Source organism: Stegodyphus dumicola, chromosome 2 (assembly GCF_044657685.1).
Source record: "Stegodyphus dumicola isolate Sdum_Otavi_A_Nest chromosome 2, ASM4465768v1".
Taxonomy (NCBI): domain Eukaryota; kingdom Metazoa; phylum Arthropoda; class Arachnida; order Araneae; family Eresidae; genus Stegodyphus; species Stegodyphus dumicola.
In genome coordinates, this window is record NC_140769.1 from 5,335,108 (window position 1) to 5,359,601 (window position 24,494).

At 31.4% G+C, this 24,494-nt stretch overlaps 1 protein-coding gene across 1 annotated transcript in view; it reads right to left on the reverse strand.

Moving 5' to 3' along the window:
• The window catches only part of LOC118187286 (uncharacterized), a 156,919-nt gene that overhangs the window by 78,876 nt on the left and 53,549 nt on the right, over positions 1–24,494 (reverse strand). The window contains exons 5-6 of the mRNA XM_085810398.1: positions 23,287–23,314; positions 17,220–17,970 (exon numbers count right to left, since the gene is read on the reverse strand). Coding sequence (XP_085666524.1) covers positions 17,220–17,970; positions 23,287–23,314 — 779 coding nt within the window. The remainder of the gene's footprint in view (positions 1–17,219; positions 17,971–23,286; positions 23,315–24,494) is intronic.

Sequence of the window (24,494 nt, forward strand, 5' to 3'; positions counted from 1 at the left end):
TGGCATGATTTCTACTATGAATTAAAGAATTATTTAGAAGGATGGCTTAACGGATTAAAAATTAAAACTTTTGAACAGCTAAAAGATCTCATGCTGGTTGATCAAATAAAAAAGCGTACCTCTCCTGATTTCAAAGAACATTTTATGGATCAATGGACAACCATCATTTCACCTACTGAAATAGTTAAGAAAATTGAAGATTTTGAAGATGTGAGAAAAACAATAAAACCGAAATTTTCTGTCAATCAGACTGAGAAAATTAACAAAGGATCATTTAAACCACGTTATGATAATTTTGTGAAAAAAAATAGAGCATCCGCCTCATTTTAAGCATTCTGATAAATGGGACGATTCAAAATACCAGAAAGATCACCGACAAAGAAGTCAATTTCAAAACAAGAACCAAGATAATTTATATGACAAAAGGTATCGACCACGTTGTTTCGAGTGTGGATCATACGAACATTTTAAGCCTCAGTGTCCTTGCTTAAAACCAAATGAAAAGATAAATTGCGTATCTTCGAATGATGATTTGTTAGAGACATATACAATTAACGGTTTAGTTAATGGGCATGAAATGCCTATTCTTCGAGACACAGGAGCCACTATTGATGTTATTTCTCGGAAATACATAGATAACGCAAAAATGACTGGAGAACATGTCTGGGTACAATATCTTTTAAATGACCATTTAGTGTGTCTACCGTTAGCGGAAGTTGAAATTAATTGCGAACTTGGTCATATAAAGACAAAGGCAGCTGTTGTTACAAATGATCCAGGCAGATATGTATTGGGTAACAAAACTGCCCAATTGTTCAAAAATAAATCATTCTTAAATTTAGAAAAAATAAATGCAGTTTTGACACGATCTCAAGTAAAAAGATCTCGTGAAGAAGATCGAAATAGAGAAACCGAAATGGAGAAACTAGAAGAACTGACGTTTTTTGACACTGTCGAAGATATTTTACCGCAAGCTGATGAGGAAGACAAGGAAATTAAGAAAGTGATTAATGTTAATTCAAAGGAATTAATTGAATCTCAGCATCAAAGCAGAGATCTAGCGTCATTGCTTAACGAAGCTAAAATTGAAAATTCCAGCAAGACAAATGATTTCAAAGTACAAGAAAACGGATTGTTGGTGAAAAGGAAAATAGATAAAAATGGAAATGAAAGGGAATTAATTGTTATTCCTGAAAAATATAGGGATCAAATAAAGTCATTATGTCATGATAGTACATCTGGACATTTAGGCGTCGTCAAAACTAAAGATAGATTAACAAGATACTTTTACTGGCCTAATTGCTATAAAGAAATAGAAGAGTATGTTAAAACTTGCGATCCATGTCAAAGAGTGGGAAAATCTAATGATAAAGCCAAAGCACCTTTGACTTTAGTACCAATTATTGCAGAAGTATTTTCAAAAATTAACTTTGACACATGCGGTCCTTTACCAATAACACCGAATGGCAATAGATATTTAATTACAGCTATTTGTTTAGCTTCAAAATATCCGGATGCTGTACCTGTTCCTAATATTGGCACAACGTCAGTAATTGAAGCCATGTTACAAATATTTAGTAGAATGGGTTTCCCGAAAGAAATACAAACTGTTCAAGGTACCTCCTTTATGAGCAATCTAGCCATAAATTTATAGAAAAATTTGGAATAAAAGTAACTAGAAGCTCAGTACACCATCCGCAGAGCAACCCTGTTGAAAGATTTCACCGAACAATCAAACGAATTTAAAAAGTTTTATGTATCGAAGCAGCCTCTGAGTGGGAGAAGCAAGTTCCCGCAGCTCTATTTGCTTTAAGAACAATAAAGCACAAGAGTACGGGATTTACACCTGCAGAATTAGTATATGGTCGAAATCTTAGAACACCTGTAACATTATTATATGAACAATGGATGAATTCTGAAGACGAAGGAAATAATGTTGTTGAATACGTTTTTCAATTGATAAATCGGTTAAAAAGATGCAAAGAGCTGGCTACAGATAAAATGCTGGAAATGCAAACCAAAAGAAAGGTGTGGTACGATCGTAAAGCTATAAAAAGAGAATTCTCTGAAGGGGATTTATTATTAGTTGTATCAACGAATAAACCAAACAGACTAGCAGTTGAATGGAAAGGTCCTGGGAAGGTTGAGAAGAAATTATCCAAAACTAATTATGTTGTGAGTTTCGAAGAAAAAAATGACTTTAACCAAGTATACCATGTTAACATGCTAAAACCCTATCATAGACGAGCAGAATCGGTTAACCTTATGATTACAGAGGATCAGTCTGAAATTGATGATATGGAGGAAAATTTCCCAACAATTGACTCTGAACCAACATTGTTCGATTTTGAGGACATCAAAGAAAACAGCTCCTTAAGTGATAAGCTAAATGAACAACAGATTTCAAGAATTGCATGATACGCTGCTGAAGTTTTCAAAAATCTTTTCTAATACCTGGGAAGACTCATTTAATAACGCATGATATTCAATTGACAGAAAACACTCCAATACACTGTAAACCATACAGAATGTCTTTTAGACAAACGGATATATTAAAAACAGAAATCGATAAAATGCTTCAGCATAAAATAATTGAAATAGGAGATTCAGATTACATGTCTCCTATGATTTTAGTAGAAGTAGCAGGGAGGGATCCAAAACCTTGTATCGACTATAGAAAATTGAATAAATTCACTAAAACACAATTCTTCCCCTTGCCTAACATCGAACAATAAGTAGAAACGGTAGCAGGCGCAAAACATATAACTCTTTTGGATTTAACAAAGGGATACTGGCAAATACCTTTAACACCTAATGCTCAAAGATTAGCCACTTTTGTTACAAGTTTTGGCACATTTAGACCTCTACGGATGCCTTTCGGACTTAAAAATGCACCCTTTTCATTTAGTAAAATGATGGTTGAAATCCTTCACGGTTGTGAAAACTTTGCTGTTCCATATTTAGATGACGTGGCAATCTTTTCAAACACCTGGGAAGAACATCTAAGTCACCTGAAAGCCGTTTTGTCCAAAATAAAGGACGCTGGTTTAACTATTAAACCAATAAAATGTAAATTTGCTCAAGATAGTAAAATATCTAGGACATATTGTAGGTCGTGGTATAAGAATGCCAAGTGAAGTGAAAGTAAAAGCTAATCTTGATTTTCCAGTGCCATCCACAAAAAGTCATTTTTAGGATTAGTCAGAGCATTTTTAGGATTAGCGGGATATTATAATCATTACATTCCCATTTTCTCATCTATCGCAGCACCTTAAACAGAAACTTAAAGAAAGGGAAAATAAATTGGACAGAAGAGTGCACAAAAGCATTTGAAGAGCTAAAGGAGAAACTGTCTCAAAGGCCTATACTACATGCACCTGATTTCAATAAGGAGCTTATTTTGCAAACTGATGCGTCAAACTCTGGTATGGGTGTCCTTTTAGCTCAAAAAGATGAACGAGACAATGAACATCCAGTATTATACCTCAGTAAGAAGTTTACAGAAACTGAAAAAAAGTACTGTACCACAGAAAAGGAATGCGCCGCCATAATATTTGCTGTAAAGAAACTTCAATGTTATTTAGACGGGCATACTAAATTCCTCATCATGACCGATCATAATCCCTTAGTTTGGCTCAAAAATAATGCGAGTCTAAATCCACGACTTATGAGATAGGCACTGGTACTACAACCCTACAATTACACGATCGTTCATCGAAGTGGTAAAAACCATAAAAATGTAGACGCATTAAGTCGTACTTCCTGGCCTGATTAAATAATTTGTTCCTTCCTCTCTTCTTCAGTGTATGTTATTTCTTGTTTAATTCTCCTTTAAATGCTTGTATTTTAATTCTGTATTTTGCTGATATTGTAGTTTTGAAAAGAAAAAAAAAAAAAAAATCCTCTGGAGGGGGGAGAGGTTGTAATATCTTGTTATTTAATAAATAAATATAATTATTGTTGAAGTGGCAATGCCATTTTTGTATTAAAACCCTTACTCAGCAACGTGAGATATTGTTTTAAAAAAGATGAGATTCTGAAGATTTTACAGCTAGGAGTTGTATTAAAATTTTGCCACTTAAGAATTGCATAAAATTTGTCTATCACCGAGAACTAGAAATAAAATTTATGTTCTACTAAGAAGATTGTCTGTTTTGTAAATTACTGCAAAATACATTACAGCGCCTTTAATGTTTACGCATGCAAGTTTAGCGCAAAAAACGAAGCAGCTTAAACAAGTTACATTGAAAGAAACGTTTAATAAAGTAAACAAACAAATATTAAGCCTTTTTTTTTTTGTAAATTTTGATACCCTTTAGATCATAAAAGCTCTTTATTTCAAAAATTACAGTTTCATATTTTTAATTGTATAATTTCTGCATGCCATCTTACCAGATTTAAATTGATAATCTATAATCCGGAAAAACCCTTAATCCAGAATCGCCGAAGTCCCGACGAGTCCGGATTATGGACTTCGTACTGTATTGGTGTGAAACATCAAATATTAAACTACTGGATAGCCCTTATATGCACTGTCCTATTTAATTAAACAAACCAAAAAAAAAAAGGGGGGGGAGAGATAAGATGCTAGGAAATCATACTGCACAACAGTTAAAAGACTGACTTAAAAAAAAAAAAAAAAAAAACACACACACACTCCATTTGTTACTGATTAACAAACTAAAACAATTTGTCTATTATTAATTAGTACCTGGACTTGTTTAAAACTCTTATTGACAATGAACACTTATTAAATAATTGACAAGTAAATAGATTAAGGAAGAAAATGCTTTTAAATGCATTTTACACATTTATAAATAACAAATTCTCATATTACTTCTATGAGCAAAAACTTACTAAAACCCTTTGTCTCCACCAAACTACAGTAAAATGAATGAAATTATAATTATCTTTAAAATTACAAGTTGTGGCAAAACAAGTCAAAAGAACAATTTATGTGTTCAGTATAAGGACTATGGAAAAAAAATATGCGAAAAAAATATGATAGAGCAGCTTTTAAAATGAAGTAGGCCAATTTTGTAAAAATTAACTACCTTAACTGCCCCTTAAACTATGGCATTCAAATGATGAATAATCTCAATTCCTAAAACACAAATGTATCATCCATTCTGAAGACTTGATTCAAAGACACATAACTCAACTATATTTTAATACTACAGAACAAATGAAAGATTATGCAGAGAAGTGCTTACAGAAGGGAAAGTTATTTTGAAGATTCATGCATTAGTCTTCCGATAACTATTACATTTATTTACTTCTGATGTTGGTAAAATTCTATCAACTGCAACTGAGAATGAAATATTGTAGAGACATTAGGTGTTTTGGGGGGGAGCAGGAGATATGAAAAATGAACATCTTCGCCGGGAATCGAACCGCAGACCTCTGGAATACCGACCCAGTGTGCAGAACCACTACACCACGAAAGCACGCTAAGAAGGCGGGAGAAATACCTTATACAGTCAAAAGTCATTAATTCTGACACCCATAATCCGGACCTCAAAGCTACAAACTTTCTGCGCATGCGTCGTGTTGACGCACAGGCGTTTACGCATGTGCGCAAGACCTTTGCGGCTGCGTATATGCGTGTGCGCATGCGCGTTTAATGTATAACGGACGGTATAAGCTAAAATTATCTAATTATCTATTTCAGCTAATGTTGCAGATTGCGTTGTTCCTTAATCTTCGAATTGGATCTGGCTTATTATTTTTTGCAGACTGTTAGAGCAATTTTACAAAAGTAAGCTTGAACTTTCGATTATGTCAAATGGAATTTCTGATGCTGGAGCTCCCAAAGGATATACAAAGCGAAAACATGTTTCGATGTCCATCAAATAAAAAGCAGAATTGCTGAAAAAAATGGATAAAGGCATATCTTTTGTTTCTCTAACCATTTCGAAATCTGTTTATCAATTTCACGCTGCTCAGCGGGGGGGGGGGCAATGAATTGGAAGTTGATCTGTCAGCACTATCCTTATCTTCGGGGCAGATGTTTTTATTTTATTTGGCTTATAATTCCTAACTAAATGTAGTATTTCATCTTCATGCACTCTGTCTTTGATATAATTTAAATCAAATTCCTCGCCATTATAATTCGCTTCCGATAGTGAAGAAAGTGACACAGAGGTTATTATTGAAAACGAAAAAATTTCAATTGACAAATTGGTCGGTATTCTCGACACAGCAATTATAGGACTTGAATAGCGGAACTTTGTAACTGAACAAGAAATTATGTCTATTTATAGAATTAAAGAGACAATATTATAACATAAACAAAGCAACTTAAACAACTTACATTGAAAGAAATGTTTAATAAAGTAAACAATTAAATATTAAGCTTTTTTTTTTTTTTTTTTTTTTTTTAAATTTTGATACCCTTTAGATCATAATTGTTCCTTATTTCATAAATTACGCTTTCACATTTTTAATTTTATAATTTCTGCATGCCATCTTACCAGATTTAAACTGATAATCTATAATCTGGAAAAATCGATAATCCAGAATCGCAGAAGTCCCGACGAGTCCGGATTAACGACTTTTGACTGTAATATTACATAACTATGATTGGAATAATTATATGCATTTGCATTTATGAATTTCTCTGTTTGACCTTGTTTTTTATATTTACTTTGGATTCAATAAAAAAAGACATTCTTTTCATGAAGTCTGATATCTTTTCAGAGTTGTAATTCCTGTCTTCAACTACATTTCACACCAACTTTTATATTTAGCATTGTTCGGGAAGTACCAAAGCTCCTGAAAATGTGCATATTTGTTTAAAATCTGAGTGTTTGCATTCAACTGAACAAAATAATTTACAATTTTTTTAAACTCGCCCAAAAACTCGGCAATTGAGAATTGTGAAACCACCATAAAGTACACATACGACACTGTTTCTGAAGCATGCAATTTAGTGCTGATAATGGATGAGCATGAAATCAGAAGATCTTCATGTTCCTTTTATGTTAACCTGATTAATTCTCACTATGGTGGTTTCCCCCAGAAAGATGTAAGCTAATTGCTATTTATCTGTTTTCTTAACAACATTCATTAAAAAATTTTAAAATTTAGGTCTTTGCCTTTACAGAACAGTATGCAATGATATATTGTTATTGTGGGATGAAGAGAAGTGTGCATTAATGAGCACAATATGACTTTACTTGAAAACAGATAAACACTGACAATACAATACAAAAAATTAAGCAACTTAAGTTTTCTCCATATCCACGGATTAGCAACTTTTACCAAAATGCTTGATGTAAGTTTGGTAGCATAATTATAAATGTAGGTTTTTGATATATGAGTTGATAACAAATGACTATTTTTATAGTTTTAGATGGGAAGTTCCTTCAATTTATTTGGCTTCATGACTATGAATTACATTTTTTATACATTCAAACTATCCAGAATTCTCCTGTATCTGGCATTTCTTAAGCTTTTACTGTATATGCATTTATCTAATTGCAAAATAAAACTATCCAGAATTCTCCTGTATCTGGCATTTCTTAAGCTTTTACTGTATATGCATTTATCTAATTACAAAATAGCTATGTTTCAGCTAAAAATCATAATGCTATGTTACTCTAAATACAAGTTCATTTGCTATGACCTAGGACGAACCTTCTATTCATACAAATTTCTGTAACTTTCAGGGAATTTTCAGAGATTTCATGAATATTAAAACAAATCTGCTACTTTTAGATTTTTTTCTATTTTCAAATTGTTCTTACAGTTGTTCATTAATTTTCATATTTATTTATTTTAATAACTTACCAAAGTGCTTTTCTAAACTTAAAAAATGTAAAATAGGATACCAGTCATTATATTAAAGTAAGTAAGAAATAATACATATAATAAATATGTATTGTGTAATGCTTAGATGGAAATTTTAATTTCATGAAGTAATTGGATAACATTATTGAAATTTTAATGGTTTATAAATTATCTTCTTAAAATATATATATATAATACTTATTTAATTAGGCATATTATTTTTTTTTACATGTAACTGGCTCTTTGTTATCTCTTATTATTACTTGGTCTTTTGTTGAGTTATTCCGTCTTCAATCGAATTCTTAGCTCCAGAACGTACAAGTCGTGTTTTATCAATTTGAAGCTTGGTTTTTTCATTATTGACTAAATAAATTGTTAAAATGAACCGTTGTGACAAAGATAGTGATGAAGAAATATGCACTGACAGATTATCGGACTTTTCGTATGATAGTGATTCTGAAAGTCAAGATATCGAAGCAAGTGACGATGATGACATTATTCTACGTTCTCGAGTGTTCATCCGGAGAAGAATTTCTAGTAGTTCTGAAACAATCCTCAATATCCTCCAGACCTTAAAGAGTTTTGGGTCATCCTGGGATAACTAACATGGCTAATGTTTCTGAATCCACAGCTGATGCAGTAAAGTTTTTTATAGGCAATGACTTTTTTGCATATTTAGTCGTGGAATCAAACAGGTATTATCATCAAAATATGAGTCAGTTTAAAATATCTCTCCCAAAAGCATGAAATGGAGAGATATTACGATTCCGGAGATGAAGACATTTTTGGGACTTATTATTTTCATAGGACAAGTTCGTGAAGACGCCTGAGACGATTAGTGGTCAACTGATGTCTGCACAAGTACAGCGTTTTTTCCAAAAACTATGTCAAGGGATAGATTTCGCCAAATATGAAAGGCTTGGCATTTCAATAACAATGAAGACATCACAGACGATTCTGATCGATTATTCAGGCCTATACTAAATTATTTTGTTGAAAAATTCAATAACATTTACAAACCAAAACAACAAGTATCGTTAGATGAGGGCACAAAACTTTGGAGAGGACGATTGTTTTTTAGAGTTTACAACACTGGAAAAATTATAAAATATGGCATTCTCATACGAATACTGTTTGAAAGTGACACTGGTCATATTTGCGATTTTGAAGTTTATGCAGCTCAAGGATTACATTTGATCGAAACGATACTCACAGTAGTTTTGCCATATACTGATGTCAAGCACCATTTGTACATGGACAATTACTACAACAGCGTCGATAAAAGGGAAGCCCTTTTACAAAAACAAAAAAAAAATACTAATTTGCGGAACAATTAGGAAGAATAGAGGTCTACCAGAGTGCCTGGAAAAAACTAATTTGAAAAAAGGAGAAACAATCTTTCGAAGAAAAAATTATATATTGGTACAAGTTTGGCAATCCAAGAAAGAAGTCAGTCTCATCTCTTCAATCCATTCCGCGGAAATGAAAGAAAGTAGTAATGTTGATCGTATCAAGAGACAAAAAATTATAAAGCCAAATGCTTTGATCGACTACAACAAGTACATGAAAGGAGTAGATTGGGCCGATCAGTATTTGTCCTACTATAGTATTTTGCATAAAACAGTGAAGTGGGCAAAGCGCTTAGCTATGTATATGATGAATTGTGCATTTTTCAATGCATATATAGTATACAATTCGACAAAGACGCAAAAAATAAAATACAAGAAATTTTTGCACGATAATTGGGTTACTGATGAACTACCTGAAATCAGCACTGAAGAACCAGAGCAAATGATATCAAAACGCGACCGTTCTGGAAATTGTCCGTGGATATGCATAAACACGTATTGGAGAAAATTGTTGATGCCGGCAAGAAGAAAAAGACAATGTTGAATGTGCACAGTCAAAAAAGTGCGAAGTGAAACGTGTTTCATATGTAGCTTCTGTCGTGTTCCTCTTCATAGAGGAAAATGCTTTGAACAGTACACCATACTGTAAAGAACTATTAACGTGTTATCAGTTCTATTTGTACTTATTTAAAATATTTTTGAATACATTGTAAAATTTTAAAAATCTTTTTTTTTTTATTTTTTTTTTTTTTTTTTTATTTTACAGTATGTATTTAAGTGTAAATAAAAAAAGTTTCGTTCATAAAAACGAAGTACTTTTATATTTACTGTGATTTTTCTGAATAACCATACTTCTGCATGATTCACGAAAAAACGCCCGCTGCACACGTAAGTTCGCGGCAAAGTATATCCGCATGCCAAGTGTTAATATTTGAACTATCCTAGGTTCTCAGAGATAATACTATTGTGCACATCAGTAAAATAGAGTCATTTGCTTGTTAACTATCAGATTTGGGAGAACCTGTTTCAGATAAAATGGTAACAATAAATTATTTTGAATACAGAAATGTTCATAGCATTTGGGATTCAATGCTTGAAAAAGAAAGAGCTAAACCTCACAACCGATGTCGGAAGAAACTTGTCTTGAAATTAGAAATTAGTGCAATCAGTCACTGTAATGAATCTGCATTTGTATCTACTAAATTTAAAACTTCAAAAAAGGAAATTAAAGGAAACAGAACAAATTTTTCAAAAATTTTGCAATTCAAATATACAAAAGTATGAATACAGATTGAATAAAGAGATCCTATTGTATTATAAAATGAAATGCTCGTGAAAGCTATTATAAAATGAAATTTTCGTGGCCTCTGTGAAAAAATAAATTACAGAAAGAGGAATTGTTATGCTTACAAGTATAATTATGAGAAAAGGACTACATCACATGGAGTAGCTTTCATAAAAACTGCACATGGGAAAAATGAATTTTGGACAATTGAATACAGAAACAACTCATTGTACACGTTCTGTTTTGCAGTGCTAACAGGATTCTTAAGGCTTGCACTCACATGTGTTCTAAAGACACAACTCAAATAAATGTTGAAATGTTTAGTGGAAGATGCTCTTCAAAATGTATGGCTTCTCACTAGTAATCAAAACATTTTTTCTTCAGGTTCAGCATTAAGTCATAATTTAATTAAAATATGTTTCCTTAAATTTTTATGAATTGAGATCTAAAAGAAATAAAGCTGTTACCTAAGTAACAGTTTTTTTTTAAATTTATTTATTTTTTAAATAAAGGGTCTGAACTAGGTGATGTGTGTGCAACATCAATGATGTACACATATTGCTACTAAAAGTTAAAGATTCAGAAATTGCTTGTACTGCTCAAGAAAAATCAAACATTTAACTGTATTGTGTAATGCTATACTCTGAGTTGCTGGAACTTCTGCAGCACAAAGCTATTGTTAAAACAGTGGTTCTCAACCATCTTGGATTGCTATTAAGCAGATAATCAAGAATAAATTAAAAACTGAAAATAATTAAAAATTACATGCATAAATAAAATGTTTTAAATATAGCTAAATATTTTAAATAAGTGTGGTAAGGAGGGAGACCAATGGTTGAGAAACACTGGTTTATTCCATACTACAGTGTTTAGGGAATAAAAAAAAAAGTTAAGAAAATTTCTATTAAAAGCTACTTTTAAATTTCCATACATACATCAGTAAAAACAGCATGGACACAAAAAATCAAGAGCCCAAATGCTCAAGAAATTCATTTATTTATACATCAATACAGATACATGTCATGATTTTACAGAATACATGAATAGGAAAAAATAATGGGACATGCTGTACACCAACCCACTCTCTAAAATCAGTGTTTCTCAACCAATGGAGACAAATATATATTATATTATAAATCATACAATTAAAAAATAGGGGATAAGAAAACACGTAACTTTTAATAAATAATTTTTCTGATGCTTTTAAGCTTCTTTAATTTAAATATTATTCTTAAAACAAAATTCATCATAACAAAATGATCCAACTATAACAGAAAGGGGGAAAGAAAATTACAGAAGTGATACAACTAATTAAGAGTTTAATATTAGGTATATTCCTTGTATACTTTTAAATAATTTCTTAAAATTTTTTTTCAGAATGCTTCTTATAGTACACTTTTCATTTTTACATGTAATACTGCATAATGCATTTTTTTTTACTTGCAACACACACTGCAGTTCACTTTAAATATTTTGAAACAGAGCAGACAACTTAAATCAATAGTAAAGAAGTAACAATCTTAACTGGGATTAACAAGACATAAATAAGAATTTGCATAATATCAGCAGAATTTTTTTAAAACAGTAAAACTAGAAGTTATTCAAAATTTCTAACAATATTCTACCAGGAATATCTATTTCCAGAATATTCATCTAAGGTATGTTACAATACTTTTATCACCTCTCAGACATTCAGGGGTTGATGTACCCTTTGCATCAAATGTCTAAAATTTATGATGAATTATTACACTGTAAGATCTTACAAAAAAATGTAAAAAATGCTTAAAAAACGTTAGGAAAAATGCTTAAACAACCATTTATAATTATTGATTATATAATAGATATTATAATTATCCATTATACATTAATTAATTTGTAATGGACAATGTTTCTTATGATTTAAAAAATGCCAACAAAATTAAAATGTATTGGTCTTTGTGCTGTTGACAAGAGAGCTGATCCACTGGGGTAATAGCCGTCAGACATTTAAAACCTGATAGTGGATTTATCTATTTCAAAATGGCCTCAGTCTCTTGATATTGCCACTATCAGACTTTTAAAACCAGAAGCAAGAGAAGCTCGAAAGGTGAAGGCCATTAAATAAATAAAAATGCCACAATATATACCCCATTATTAATGGCATGCAAATGAAGAGAACTGTCACAAAATGATACACAAACATGATGCTATCAACTGCAGAATATGTATTAAACAACCTGGGAGTATGGACATGTTTTAGCCGTCAGACATTTAAAACCTGATAGTGGATTTATCTATTTCAAAATGGCCTCAGTCTCTTGATATTGCCACTATCAGACTTTCAAAACCAGAAGCAAGAGAAGCTCGAAAGGTAAAGGCCATTAAATAAATAAAAATGCCACAATATATACCCCATTATTAATGGCATGCAAATGAAGAGAACTGTCACAAAATGATACACAAACATGATGCTATCAACTGCAGAATATGTATTAAACAACCTGGGAGTATGAACATGTTTTTATACTTAAATCTCAGAAATCACTCCTAGAGATGAGTAACATTAAAGTTACATCACACAAATTTGGCATCAGAGTCACTAAGCGACTGATAAGTATAAACCCTTGTATGCCCAGAATTATCTGGTTACTCAATAAGGTTGTACTCCTCAAATAAATTATTCCAGTATACACAGAAAAACAACCTATATTGGATTCTATTTTAATCAAGAAGTTATTAAAAGCTTAAAAAATAAAACACGCAGAATATAAATGACAGTATTATAAGATATAACGTCTATGAGATGCAGATGAAATACTATATAAAAAAGGACTTTCTAATTTTCCTCATTAATTGATTATGAATTTCAAAAAGCAACCTAACAACTCTTATTTCAACTTTAATTTTTAATATTATGAAAATGTACTAATACAAAAGGAAATTCTTCTCTCAGTTCTTCTCAAATGAATTTCACTGCCACATCATCATCTTAAGTATTTAAAAAAAAAGGGCGGGATGATTTGAATCTTCCACTCTAACTTTATAACTAGAAAAGGAATTTTCATATCTTCAGCTGAATGAACTAGCACAGGGCCAAATACTTTAGAGATATACCACATCTACTTGATAAACATTGCCAACATATATCTGCTAAAAAGAGGTTTATTTTATTTATTATTATTACTATTATTTACTTCACTAATTTTCTTATCAGATTGATTACATACTCAAGTTTATATCCAAATAACCAAATTTTATAGATACCATTATAACTCTATGAAAAACATTATGTTCATATTTTGCCAAAGAGAAATCAATTGATAATGTGAAATAAACCTAACTACCGGGCACAACAGGAGAAGGGAAAGAACACATACTTATATTTTAAACCTTAAAACTTGGCTCACAAAAAGGAAAATTATAATTTCTTCTGCAATTAGATTTGGATTCTAAGCAACAGAGCACAAAATTGTAAAAGGAAGAAGAAACACATGTTGATAACATGCAATACATAATAACAATTTACTGTTAAATATTAATTTGATTATTCATTTTGGGGATATTACATAAACATGTTTACTAAATTATTTTTATAAAATAGCAATATGAGGTGGGAAAAGTTGATACCTAGATTATTCTACTAGTTCCATTTAATTTAACTGGGTAAGAATTCTATATATAGAAGTTACCTACCTAACAATAATTAGTATACAATTTGAAATTTCAGAAGAATTTTTATGTGTTACAGATCCAAGTCTTGAAAAATTTTATCTATATTGTCTATGACAGCAGAAACTTTTGTCAAAAGAATCATTGTATAAAGACTAGATTTATACTTTCTACAAGTATAAGAAGCACAGCATAGAATTTTCATTATATTACAGCAATGTAAATACTAATATTTTGATTTAAAATTTAATAGTTAAAAAATTCATTTTGAATTATTCTTTGTTTCTTTATTCAGATAACTATAAAAGATCTGTGCTTTAAATAATGAGCAATTTATGATCAAAGGCATTAAGATGTCAGAAATGTATCCACCATAAAAATTTTCTATTATGTGATTATTTAATTAATATCCCCCCCCCCGGCAAAAAAAAAAAAAAAAAAAAAAAAAAAAAAAAAAAAAAAAAAAGGAGAGAGACCTTACTGTAACCAATGGCTTATTTGCTTGGCACAAAAATCTTGATTTCGTTGTATTTGAATGTATTTCCTTTATTTTTATGCATTTTTTAAATCTTTTGATATAATTATTGTATCATGAAGCATAATTAATTCATTCTCAGAAAACAAAATCCTAAAGAATAAGAAAATAAGAGTGAACTCTACTACAAATATATTGCAATGAAAGATGAAATGGATTACGGTAAATAAAATAGGTAATGAAAGATACAGTAAATTCATTCTGCTAATAATGAGAAAGCGAGCTGTAGTTTTCCAGTATGCAAATTTTGGATGATACGAGATATTCAAACACAGGAGAAATGCAGAAAGCTTTGAAATAAAATCAGTCACTGGGGGGGGGGGCAAGCAAGGTACAATTTTATGCACAAATTTACACTATGAAATTCTGAAAGTGCTACAATGTAAAAATAGTAACAAAGCACAAGAAGTACTGCTTAACAAACCATCTCACAGTTATTCACGAAATTTTGCTAAGATACAGGCCCAGAATTAAAGAACTTTACTGCATCAGATCCAAGCCAAGCAATGTGGAAAGCCACATAAAAACTGAATGTCGGTCATTCCATCACTCTCCATCATCTAAGTGCAACAGGTACAATAAGAAAACTTGATACAGGATTGGTACATAAACTCATTAACTAATATCAGACATAAAAAGCCAAAGCAGTTAGGAATAAACAAGAAAGATATTTTCAGCAAATTGTGAGTTTTTGTGGGAAGGGGGAAAAAAATCTTGTACTGCAGTACCTGATGTAACCTCAAAAGTTAGTAAACTCCAATAAGCCATTTCGCGAAAGTTGTGCTTACCAACAGCAGTCCAATTTAATAGTCATTCATGCCTCTCACAAGTTCAAATTATATAGATACATATATATTAATATAGTATAGATATATGATACACATACTAAAAACTGCGTTTTAAATAATAAACACTGGTTAGACTTACTCTCTTGTTGAGCCAAAGCAAATCAAGATTCCACACTGCACTGAGAACCATGTAAAAGATAATCTAAATGGAACATAAAACCATGTTTCTCCCTCCTTATTCATTAGGTCTTTGTCATTATATTAATATTTGGTACCGTTCTGTTATCAGACCCGGGTCCAGAAATGTACATATGTATGCATGTATATGTACATTAATATGTATCTCTGTGTGTACACACATACACATAAGCATACATACATACATACACTTCTGAATCTGGTACTTATAACAAAAGAGTATTTATTATTTTCCCCCAATATGTGGACCATTTTCTGGCAGAGAAGTGTTAACTTAGCATTTGTCTTAGGCAAAAGGAGAATTTTTCATCTCCAAAGACATTGAATTTATTAAATGTAAAGAATGCAATCAGACCTCCGTTTGGCAACAGTATATTAAATGATGCTGGTGACTAGTCTCATAAAATTCATGCTTCCTTTCCTATCTGAGTTTCAAGCATCACAAAACTTGGCCATTTCATTTGCAATCATCCAATATTTTACAGCTTTGCATATATACCTATAGTCAAATGACAGATCTAAATAGTACTCACATACCAATATAACATGTGTAATAAATATTCCATAACCAAAATATTTATTTTAAACATCACAACCCACCTTTACTATTCAGTTAAAAGCACAAAATATAATGAAAGTATGCAGAAATTTTAAGGCCATTTCAAATTTAATTCATACAAATGAGAAGAGATCATACTGAATAGAAAAACATAATAATAAATGACTGAATATAAGAAAGTGATAAGAATTATTAAAAGAAAATAATTACATTTGAATATATAATTGGCCATCTTGAAAAGAACTGCAAATGGTTGAGAAACACAGTCATTTACAGCAAGTAATGCACCACATTTTATGACTGGAAATGTTATTCTATTTAAATGCCATTAAAACCAAATTCTTATATAGCTTATAAAAATTATTTTTTACCAAGTAGCATAAAACCAATGTACCACATAATTATCTTCAACTATTTTATAGAATAAAATTTCCTTTAAATGCAAAATGCATTATACTCTTTTTATTAAAGGTACTGAAATTATTTACAGGCAAAAATAAAATGACACTATTTAGCATTTTACACTCAGAAAAATGAATGAAGCTGACATTTGCTGCCAGAAATTGACTAATGTCAAAATAAGGTATTAACTTGCCTTTCACCACATGCTAGCCACTTGACTATTAAGTGATAGCATTCATTTCATCACATGCCTCAGTGTGATAGGCAGCAAAAGTATTTAAAACCAAAGAGAAAAATACTTTTTTATGCAGTAATCAATTTTGTTTTAAAATGTTTGATGAAGGAACACTTATAGCATTAAAATTTAAAACTGGAAGATGTTTCACCAGGTAAGACTGACAAGAGTGCAATAATAACACAAACATTAACACAATAATAATAAAACAAAATCTGTAAAGAAAAAGTTTCAAAAAATTAATAAAGAATGAAATAAAACTTTAAAACTTGTACACTCTAAAATAAATTTTGAAACTTTAAGCAACATCTTCAAATCTTTTGTACAATATTGTAAACAAATATAACATATTATTAAAAATATAAATACTTTACAGTGAAAGCATAGATTACAAGGGAGAAAAATCAGCTAGTGCAAAATTATACTTACGAATCTGTTTTTGAATATGTACATTTTACTTTATATCTTTTTCGTGTTTTAGGGGGTTGAATACTAGATTGTTTATCTACTGGTAAATTTACAGATGAAGTATTTTCAGTATTACTTGAAGGTGATGTACACAGCTTTCCCGACTGGTTTGCAGACAAATGAGTACTGGATTTTGTTGATGAATCTGATAATATAACAGGTGCAGAAGTCTTATTTTCAGTGGAGGAATTCTGTTTATAATCCAATCGACACTTCCTAACTGGACTTTTTTCTTCAAATGAATTATCAAATGGAACTTTTTTAATTATTTTTCTAGATGGTCGTGGTTTAATACTATCACCATCCTCATTTTCCTTTTTAACACATTCTTCTATATTTAAAGATGTTCTTCTCGTACTTTTCCTAGTTCCAGAATTTCTTGCAGTTTCCAGTGTATCATTTTTAGGAGATTTTGATGAATGTTCTTTTGATGATGATGATGATGATGAATACGTTAGTAAAGTCTGTTTCTTAGAATGGGTTGGTGGTGTCTGTTTCTTAGAATGGGTTGGTGGAGTCTGTTTTTTAGAAACTGTCTGCTGTTTCCGTTTAGAAGTATTAAAAGATGACAGATTAGGTGATGGCGAAGGAGTACTGCACACAGAAGCTTTTTGCTTTGCACTGCGTTCAATTTCAAATGGTTCACGATATATCAGTTCTTTTGCATAGGTGAAATTTTCTATTGTCAAGGCATAATTTCCCTTCTTTGACACTTGAAATAAATAAAACAAACCAAAATTACATAAAAAGTTAAAACAGGGATCAATTTCAAATAATGGCAAATAAAATTAGAAATAAATATTAAAAGTGACAGAGTGAAAAGTACAATCTTCTGACTAAAAGACAGCATTTAAATATCCAAATTCATAGATAAATTAGACAACACTGTATTAAAAAATTTCTGTGAAAGTGAATGCAATAGCAAAAATACAAGCATTAAAAGTTTTAAAAAATTACATTAAAAGAAAATCTTTAATATATTTCAAGTGAATTTTTATTCACTTTAAGAAGAAACTTGTAAGCAGGCTAACCACTAAAATTGACAACATTGTAATACAGAATTTCTGAAATCACAAATTTATCCCTTTTTAAGAGCAATTTTTCGGCAAATATTTGAGTATTTTCCTAACTTCATCTATGTGACACTGGTTTAATAGTTTAAAAGTGGCAAAAATACGGAAAATAAAATTTTCAAATTTATTATTAAATTATTTTGTTGCAGCAACTTTGCTCACCATGAATGATATAGGCTTGATGAGTACTTTCAGCTCAACTGTTTGAGACATCATGGCACTCTAATACCAGCATTCTCAATAGCAATTCCTTATCTCTAATAAATCCAGATAGAGCCAATGGGCAAAGTCATAGCAACAATGCTTATGTTTTAATGATGATTCAAGAAAACTGGCTACTTTGCTACCGTTCTTCTCTCACACAATTAACCAACTATATTGCAGCAGCACTGGTCAAACTCGCACACAACTATGCCCAACTAACTGCATTACAATAATACCAATTAGACACTTAAATATAATGCCCCTATAAAATTATGAAGAAACGATACTTGCATATTATCCCATCGACCAGCCAAGCAGTGCAATTTAGCACCATGTCCTTCAGAATTCCACAGTAACAACTGACACCATTGTTTATATTTCTGCTGATGGTGGATGTGATAATATTTATGTTGTGGAAAAACACAAATTAATAGACAGGGGCATTGGCCACACCTACAAGCTAGCTCAATAGGTTTGTCCACTCTACAGCATGTTATAAAAAAGGTAGCCTGCAGCAACTGCGGATGTGAACGATGTGGTCACTCCAATGATTTAAATCAAAGTAAAACTATATAATAGCTAATTATTACTTTTTAACTAAAGAATCAACTTTTAAATTACTCAAATTTTGCTACTGAAACTGGATTACATTTAGTAACACATGCTGACAATTCCACATAACTAGCACAGTTGTCTGACTAGAAGCAAATCTAAGAGAAACTACCATTATTCCACAACTTTAGCCACTTGGAATTATAGACTTGAATAAAAAATGCCAAAGAAATGCCATGATCTTACATTACGATAAAAATGCTTACACTGTATTTCATAGGTTGTAGACATATTTACAAATGTAGTATGTACATATTGATATACACATTTATATAGACAGCAGTACAATTTACAACAGTAGTACAATGGCTGTACACATTTTTCAGTTAGAAATGTTTTAAATGGTGCAAACATTCACATTTCAGCATTCTTAAAGATCTTCTATTTCAAAATATAAGAGTAATGTACATAAATGCAAACAGCAGGCACATCCTTAAGTGAAAGAGAAACATAGACAAATACACAAATACACACACACACACACACACACACACAAAAAAAAAAAAAAAAAAAAAGAGAGAGAGAGAGAGAAGAAAAGAAAAAGAAAGAAAAAAAAAATGAAATACACTGCTCTCTAAAAGTTAAAGTACAGCATGGTTTTCAAAGTTCATCATTACAAAAATGTCAGTACTGTTTAAATTCACAGTTTGTATGTATGACAGTAATGAAGTTTAAGAAAATATGTGCAAGAACAATAGCTACCACATTTTTTCTATATAGGAGCTGAAGAAAAAAATTCAGTAATTGTAATTTTTGTTCACGAGTGTTGGTCTTCAATTGTTATTACAGTTTTGTGGACAATATCCTGATGTTGTTAGACGTCTTAATGTCTCTCGTAGTGTAATCCATCGACTATAAAATCAGTTTAAATCTGAGGATTCTGTCTAGAAGATGTGTTCCAGGCGGACCTACAGTTATAACACCTACCGGACAATATTATTTAGCTCTTTCGGCCCGAAGGAAGAGTAACATTACTGCGCCTCAACTCATGGCAGATAATTTGGTGGCGACAATAACAAGAATCTCAGCTACTACAGTGCACAGATGTCTGCACAATATAGGTCTATATGCAAGACGGCCAGTTGGTTGTGTCCCCTTGACCCGAGGACAAAGAGGTGTCATTTTATAATGGGCAAGAGAGCACATCTCCTAGACCAGTCTACAATGGGCATCTGTTCTCTTCACAGACGGGTCCAGGTTCACACTGGAGAATGATACAGGTCATCAGCTAATTTGGAGGGAACAATGCACCAGATACAACAATTCCACACAGTGGAAAGACTAATGTGCGACTGCACCGGGCTTCTATTGCTGAAAAATATCCTCAGGGTTACGGTACAGAGCGGATGGAATGGCCAGCTCAATTCCTAGACCTGAATCCAATACAGCATCTTTGGGAGTATCTTGGGAGGCAGGCTGCTGCTTTAAGTCCTCCTCCAACAGGGTTCATAGCCACATTTTAGTTAAAAAAATAAGCACCTATAAGCACTTTTCAAGCACATTTTAAGAAAAAAATAAGCACCTGTCTAATGACATTATACACAACTGCATAACCTTAAAAATTAGACTTGCAATTTAAAATATGAGAAATGCAGTATTTATTAAGAGAGAATAAGCATTACCTCAACATTGGAAAATAATTACTTTTTTTTCCTTTAAATTTTAAATAACAGTTCAATTTATAGAACTAGTTTACAATGAAAGAAAAAAAAAATTATGCAAAACTAAACTATATTACAAGATTTAATGATGAAATTTCAGTTCAAAATAGAGAAAATAAATAATAATAAGGCATATTTATTGTATTCGCTTGGAACCTAATAATAAATACAATTTATTTTTCCTCTCATATTAATATTTAAATAATTTAAATCTAAATTCTGAACATTTTCTAAATTTTCATTGTATACCAGTTTTCCCTTAACAGATATTGCAAGCAAAGTAATTTAAGTAAAAAAAAGGAACATTTCTGAAATCAGAAGACAGAAATTTGCTTCATGCAGTCATCCTTTAACAGTAAAAGCTTAACTACCCGCATACTTGGAAATTGGCGAATATTCGGACAGTCGAGCGGAACTTGAAAAAGAGGAGTGGAGGGAGGGGGGATAGACTGTAGCCGTTCTTTATATTTTCCCGCTAAATAAATGCTTTTGACATTTCAATATGTGCATCATATAAAAATAAACCAACAGAACTGAAAAATATTCTGCTTAGCAAGCACAGTAAAACTCTTTTAAGTGTTCATAAACAATTCTCGGACAGAACATTTAATTATCTCTGCAAAATATTGCAAATGCTATTGCGCAATACGTGTGCCGTAATTCTTCCCTACATGATATTACACAATCGGAATCAACAGCTGCCAGTATTGGGAGAATAAAGAACTAAATACGAGTAAGTGGGGTGTTTTTCATTCTAATTTTCAACCAACTGCATTAAATTTCCGGAATAGAATCATTCTTCGCTTGGGTTGGTAGACAGAAGAACTTTTAGTCCTATTCAATCCAGATTGGAAAGTGACAAAAAAAAAAAAAAAATCTGTTGCTTGTTTTGCAGCGAACTTGTAACAGTTTCAATATTTGAGATCTTGCGGAGAAGGGGAGAACCTCCCAATCTTCGTACTATATAATGTATTGGCCAAAAAAATGAAATTATTTTGACTATTCGATTACTTTCTCTTTATTTAAGCCATTCCGAATGTTATTCCTAAAAAGCTAATCTGTGTTAAAACACAACAATTTTTGGAAGTTTACTATACTTCAGCAGTTACTGCAACTATGTTATAAACATTCATACATATACTCATAATATAAGCATAATGATCATAATAAACACAAATATGAACTAATCAAGCGGAACAAGAATGCAAATTATTAAGATCTGGATAGAAATTCAAACATGTGTAGTATTTGGGTGGGAGGAAAAGAATGCCGAATGTACTGAAATTTTCTACTGCTTTCGCAATTCTTTGACCAATAGAACGACGGGCACCTGTCTGTACTCTTCGTGCACACCAAAGGTTATGTTAATGCAGAGAAAGGGGGAAAAGCTATTTCCGGGTGTATGATTCACTCTCTGACATTCCATATTAGGAAGAAAAGTTGTTTATTTAGTTTCGGCTTTGGTACGGCACGTTCATAAAAAAAAAAAAAGCACTAAATAAGGGCTTTAAAGAAAAAGTAAGCACCTATAAGGGCCTTTATATTTTATTTTCAAATATAAGGACTTATAAGCACTTATAAGGACCGCTACAAACCCTGTCCAAGGTTGTTAGATGAGCTTGAACAAGGATTACTCTGTGTCTGGTCGTTTCTTCCCATTTCACTGACTGACAACTTAATTGATAGCATGGAACGTCGTTGCCACCAATGTACTGCAACTAGGGGTGGACACATTCCTTATTAGAACCCATTTTTGTAATGTTACCAGCCCATTTTTCCGCAGAAAACTGTGATATACTGTTTCTCCAAGACTGTATTTTTCTGCCAAGAGTGCAATTTTTTGTTGTAATTTATGCTTCAGTTGAAACATTCCATGTCACATTTTAGAAACATTCCATGTCGCATTCATTAAGGAACTGTTTAATGAACATGTCCCCTAAATTTCTGGTTTCTATGTTGCTTCATTTTCAAATTAAACACAAAAAACATGATGTTCCTTAACTTTTGGAATGCACTGTAAAGAAATTTAATCTTCCAATTAAAATTTTCGAAAATACAAGTTAACTGTTAATAGTAACTTTCTTTTAATTAAAATTATGCCTCTTCACAGTATTTTTAATGGTTAACTAGGACTCGGAATTAGCATTGGTTTTATTCCCAGGATTACCTGGTAAATCAAGAATTGACTGTACTGCCTCAACAGCCATCCAGATGAATGATCAATTAGTAGCAATTTAATATTAAAGTCTTTTTTTTTTTTTTTTTTTTTTCAAATTCATTTACCAATCACACATGGATATATTTTGTTTATCTCTCCTTTAACATTTTATGTCATAATGCATCTTTCAGAAAGGCAAGAGTAAAGTTCAATAAACAGTTAATTAGATAAGCTTCTTAAATTTACTTTCTAATTTCTAAATATCAAAATATGCAATATATACAGAAAGACACACAAATAATAATTAAACAGATACTTACAATATGCTTCGACTTCTCGCATGGATCTCTGAAAATGGGTTAGAAAAAAAATTTTTAATAAAAATTAAAATAAGATTCAAAATAAAGACAAAATATACCATATAATTTATTAGAAATTTTTAATCATGCAGAATGGAACCACAAAACATGAAATCATGTCTCTCATCACAGAAAAATTTTCATAACAAAAAGTGACAAATTACAAACACTAAGATTGACAAAAAAATATTTTCAAAAGTGTTCTGATGTTCCTCTCATACAGAATTCACATTCAGAGACTTCTACAAATATCATTTTAACATCTGCCATTGTTTAACTCTCATTAAACTTTTGATATATGATATTCAGGATGCATCATTTATTATTAACATTAACCCTCCATTTGGCAGAGTGTCATGTAAAAAAAAAAAGCCAATTGTTTCAAAACAGCCATGACAAAAAGGTATTTCTTTAAGGAAATGCCAATCTGTTTTATACCCGATTTCTGCACTTTTAATATGTTGCCTTAATCTCTTGAACATATTTCAAGATGCATGTATATGTACTTTCTTACAGACGTTGCAATATATATATATATATATATATAATATATATATACAATGACTGTGCTAAGAAATGATTAGTGACCTCAAAATTAACTATTCTAAATTTGGTGTTCTCCCCTGTTGACAGCGTGTCATTCAGCCTCTGCTAGCTAATCACTATTATTTAAAATGTAATTGCATATCTTAAATTATGAGGCGCATTTAGCACGCCTTATCTTTTACCGATTATGAAGATATGTACTAAGAAATTCGTCATCCAAAAATAAATGACATTTAACTATCAAGCTGGTCGTTCTTCTTCAAAAATTCCATCACGTCATTCCACTATATCGCAATTTCCATTCATCTACTCAGCAGTATTTTCGGCCATAACTAGAACATGATTTTTTTATCTCTCGCCAAAAGTAGAACATTACATATATACACAGATAGAATCAGAAGGTTAAAACAGATTTAGATGTGTCCCAGGCATCATGAAATTGGGGTAGCTATATCAAAATGAGTTTAAACTATAAAGTATGTATTTATATACTTGGGTGCATTAACTTGGGTATTTTCTACAGAGTAAAATTTTGCCTACACATATTTTAAGCAACTCTGAATATTATTTTTATGGCAAGGAAATAATCAAGCCTGGTAGCAATTTACTTATAGGACCATGAA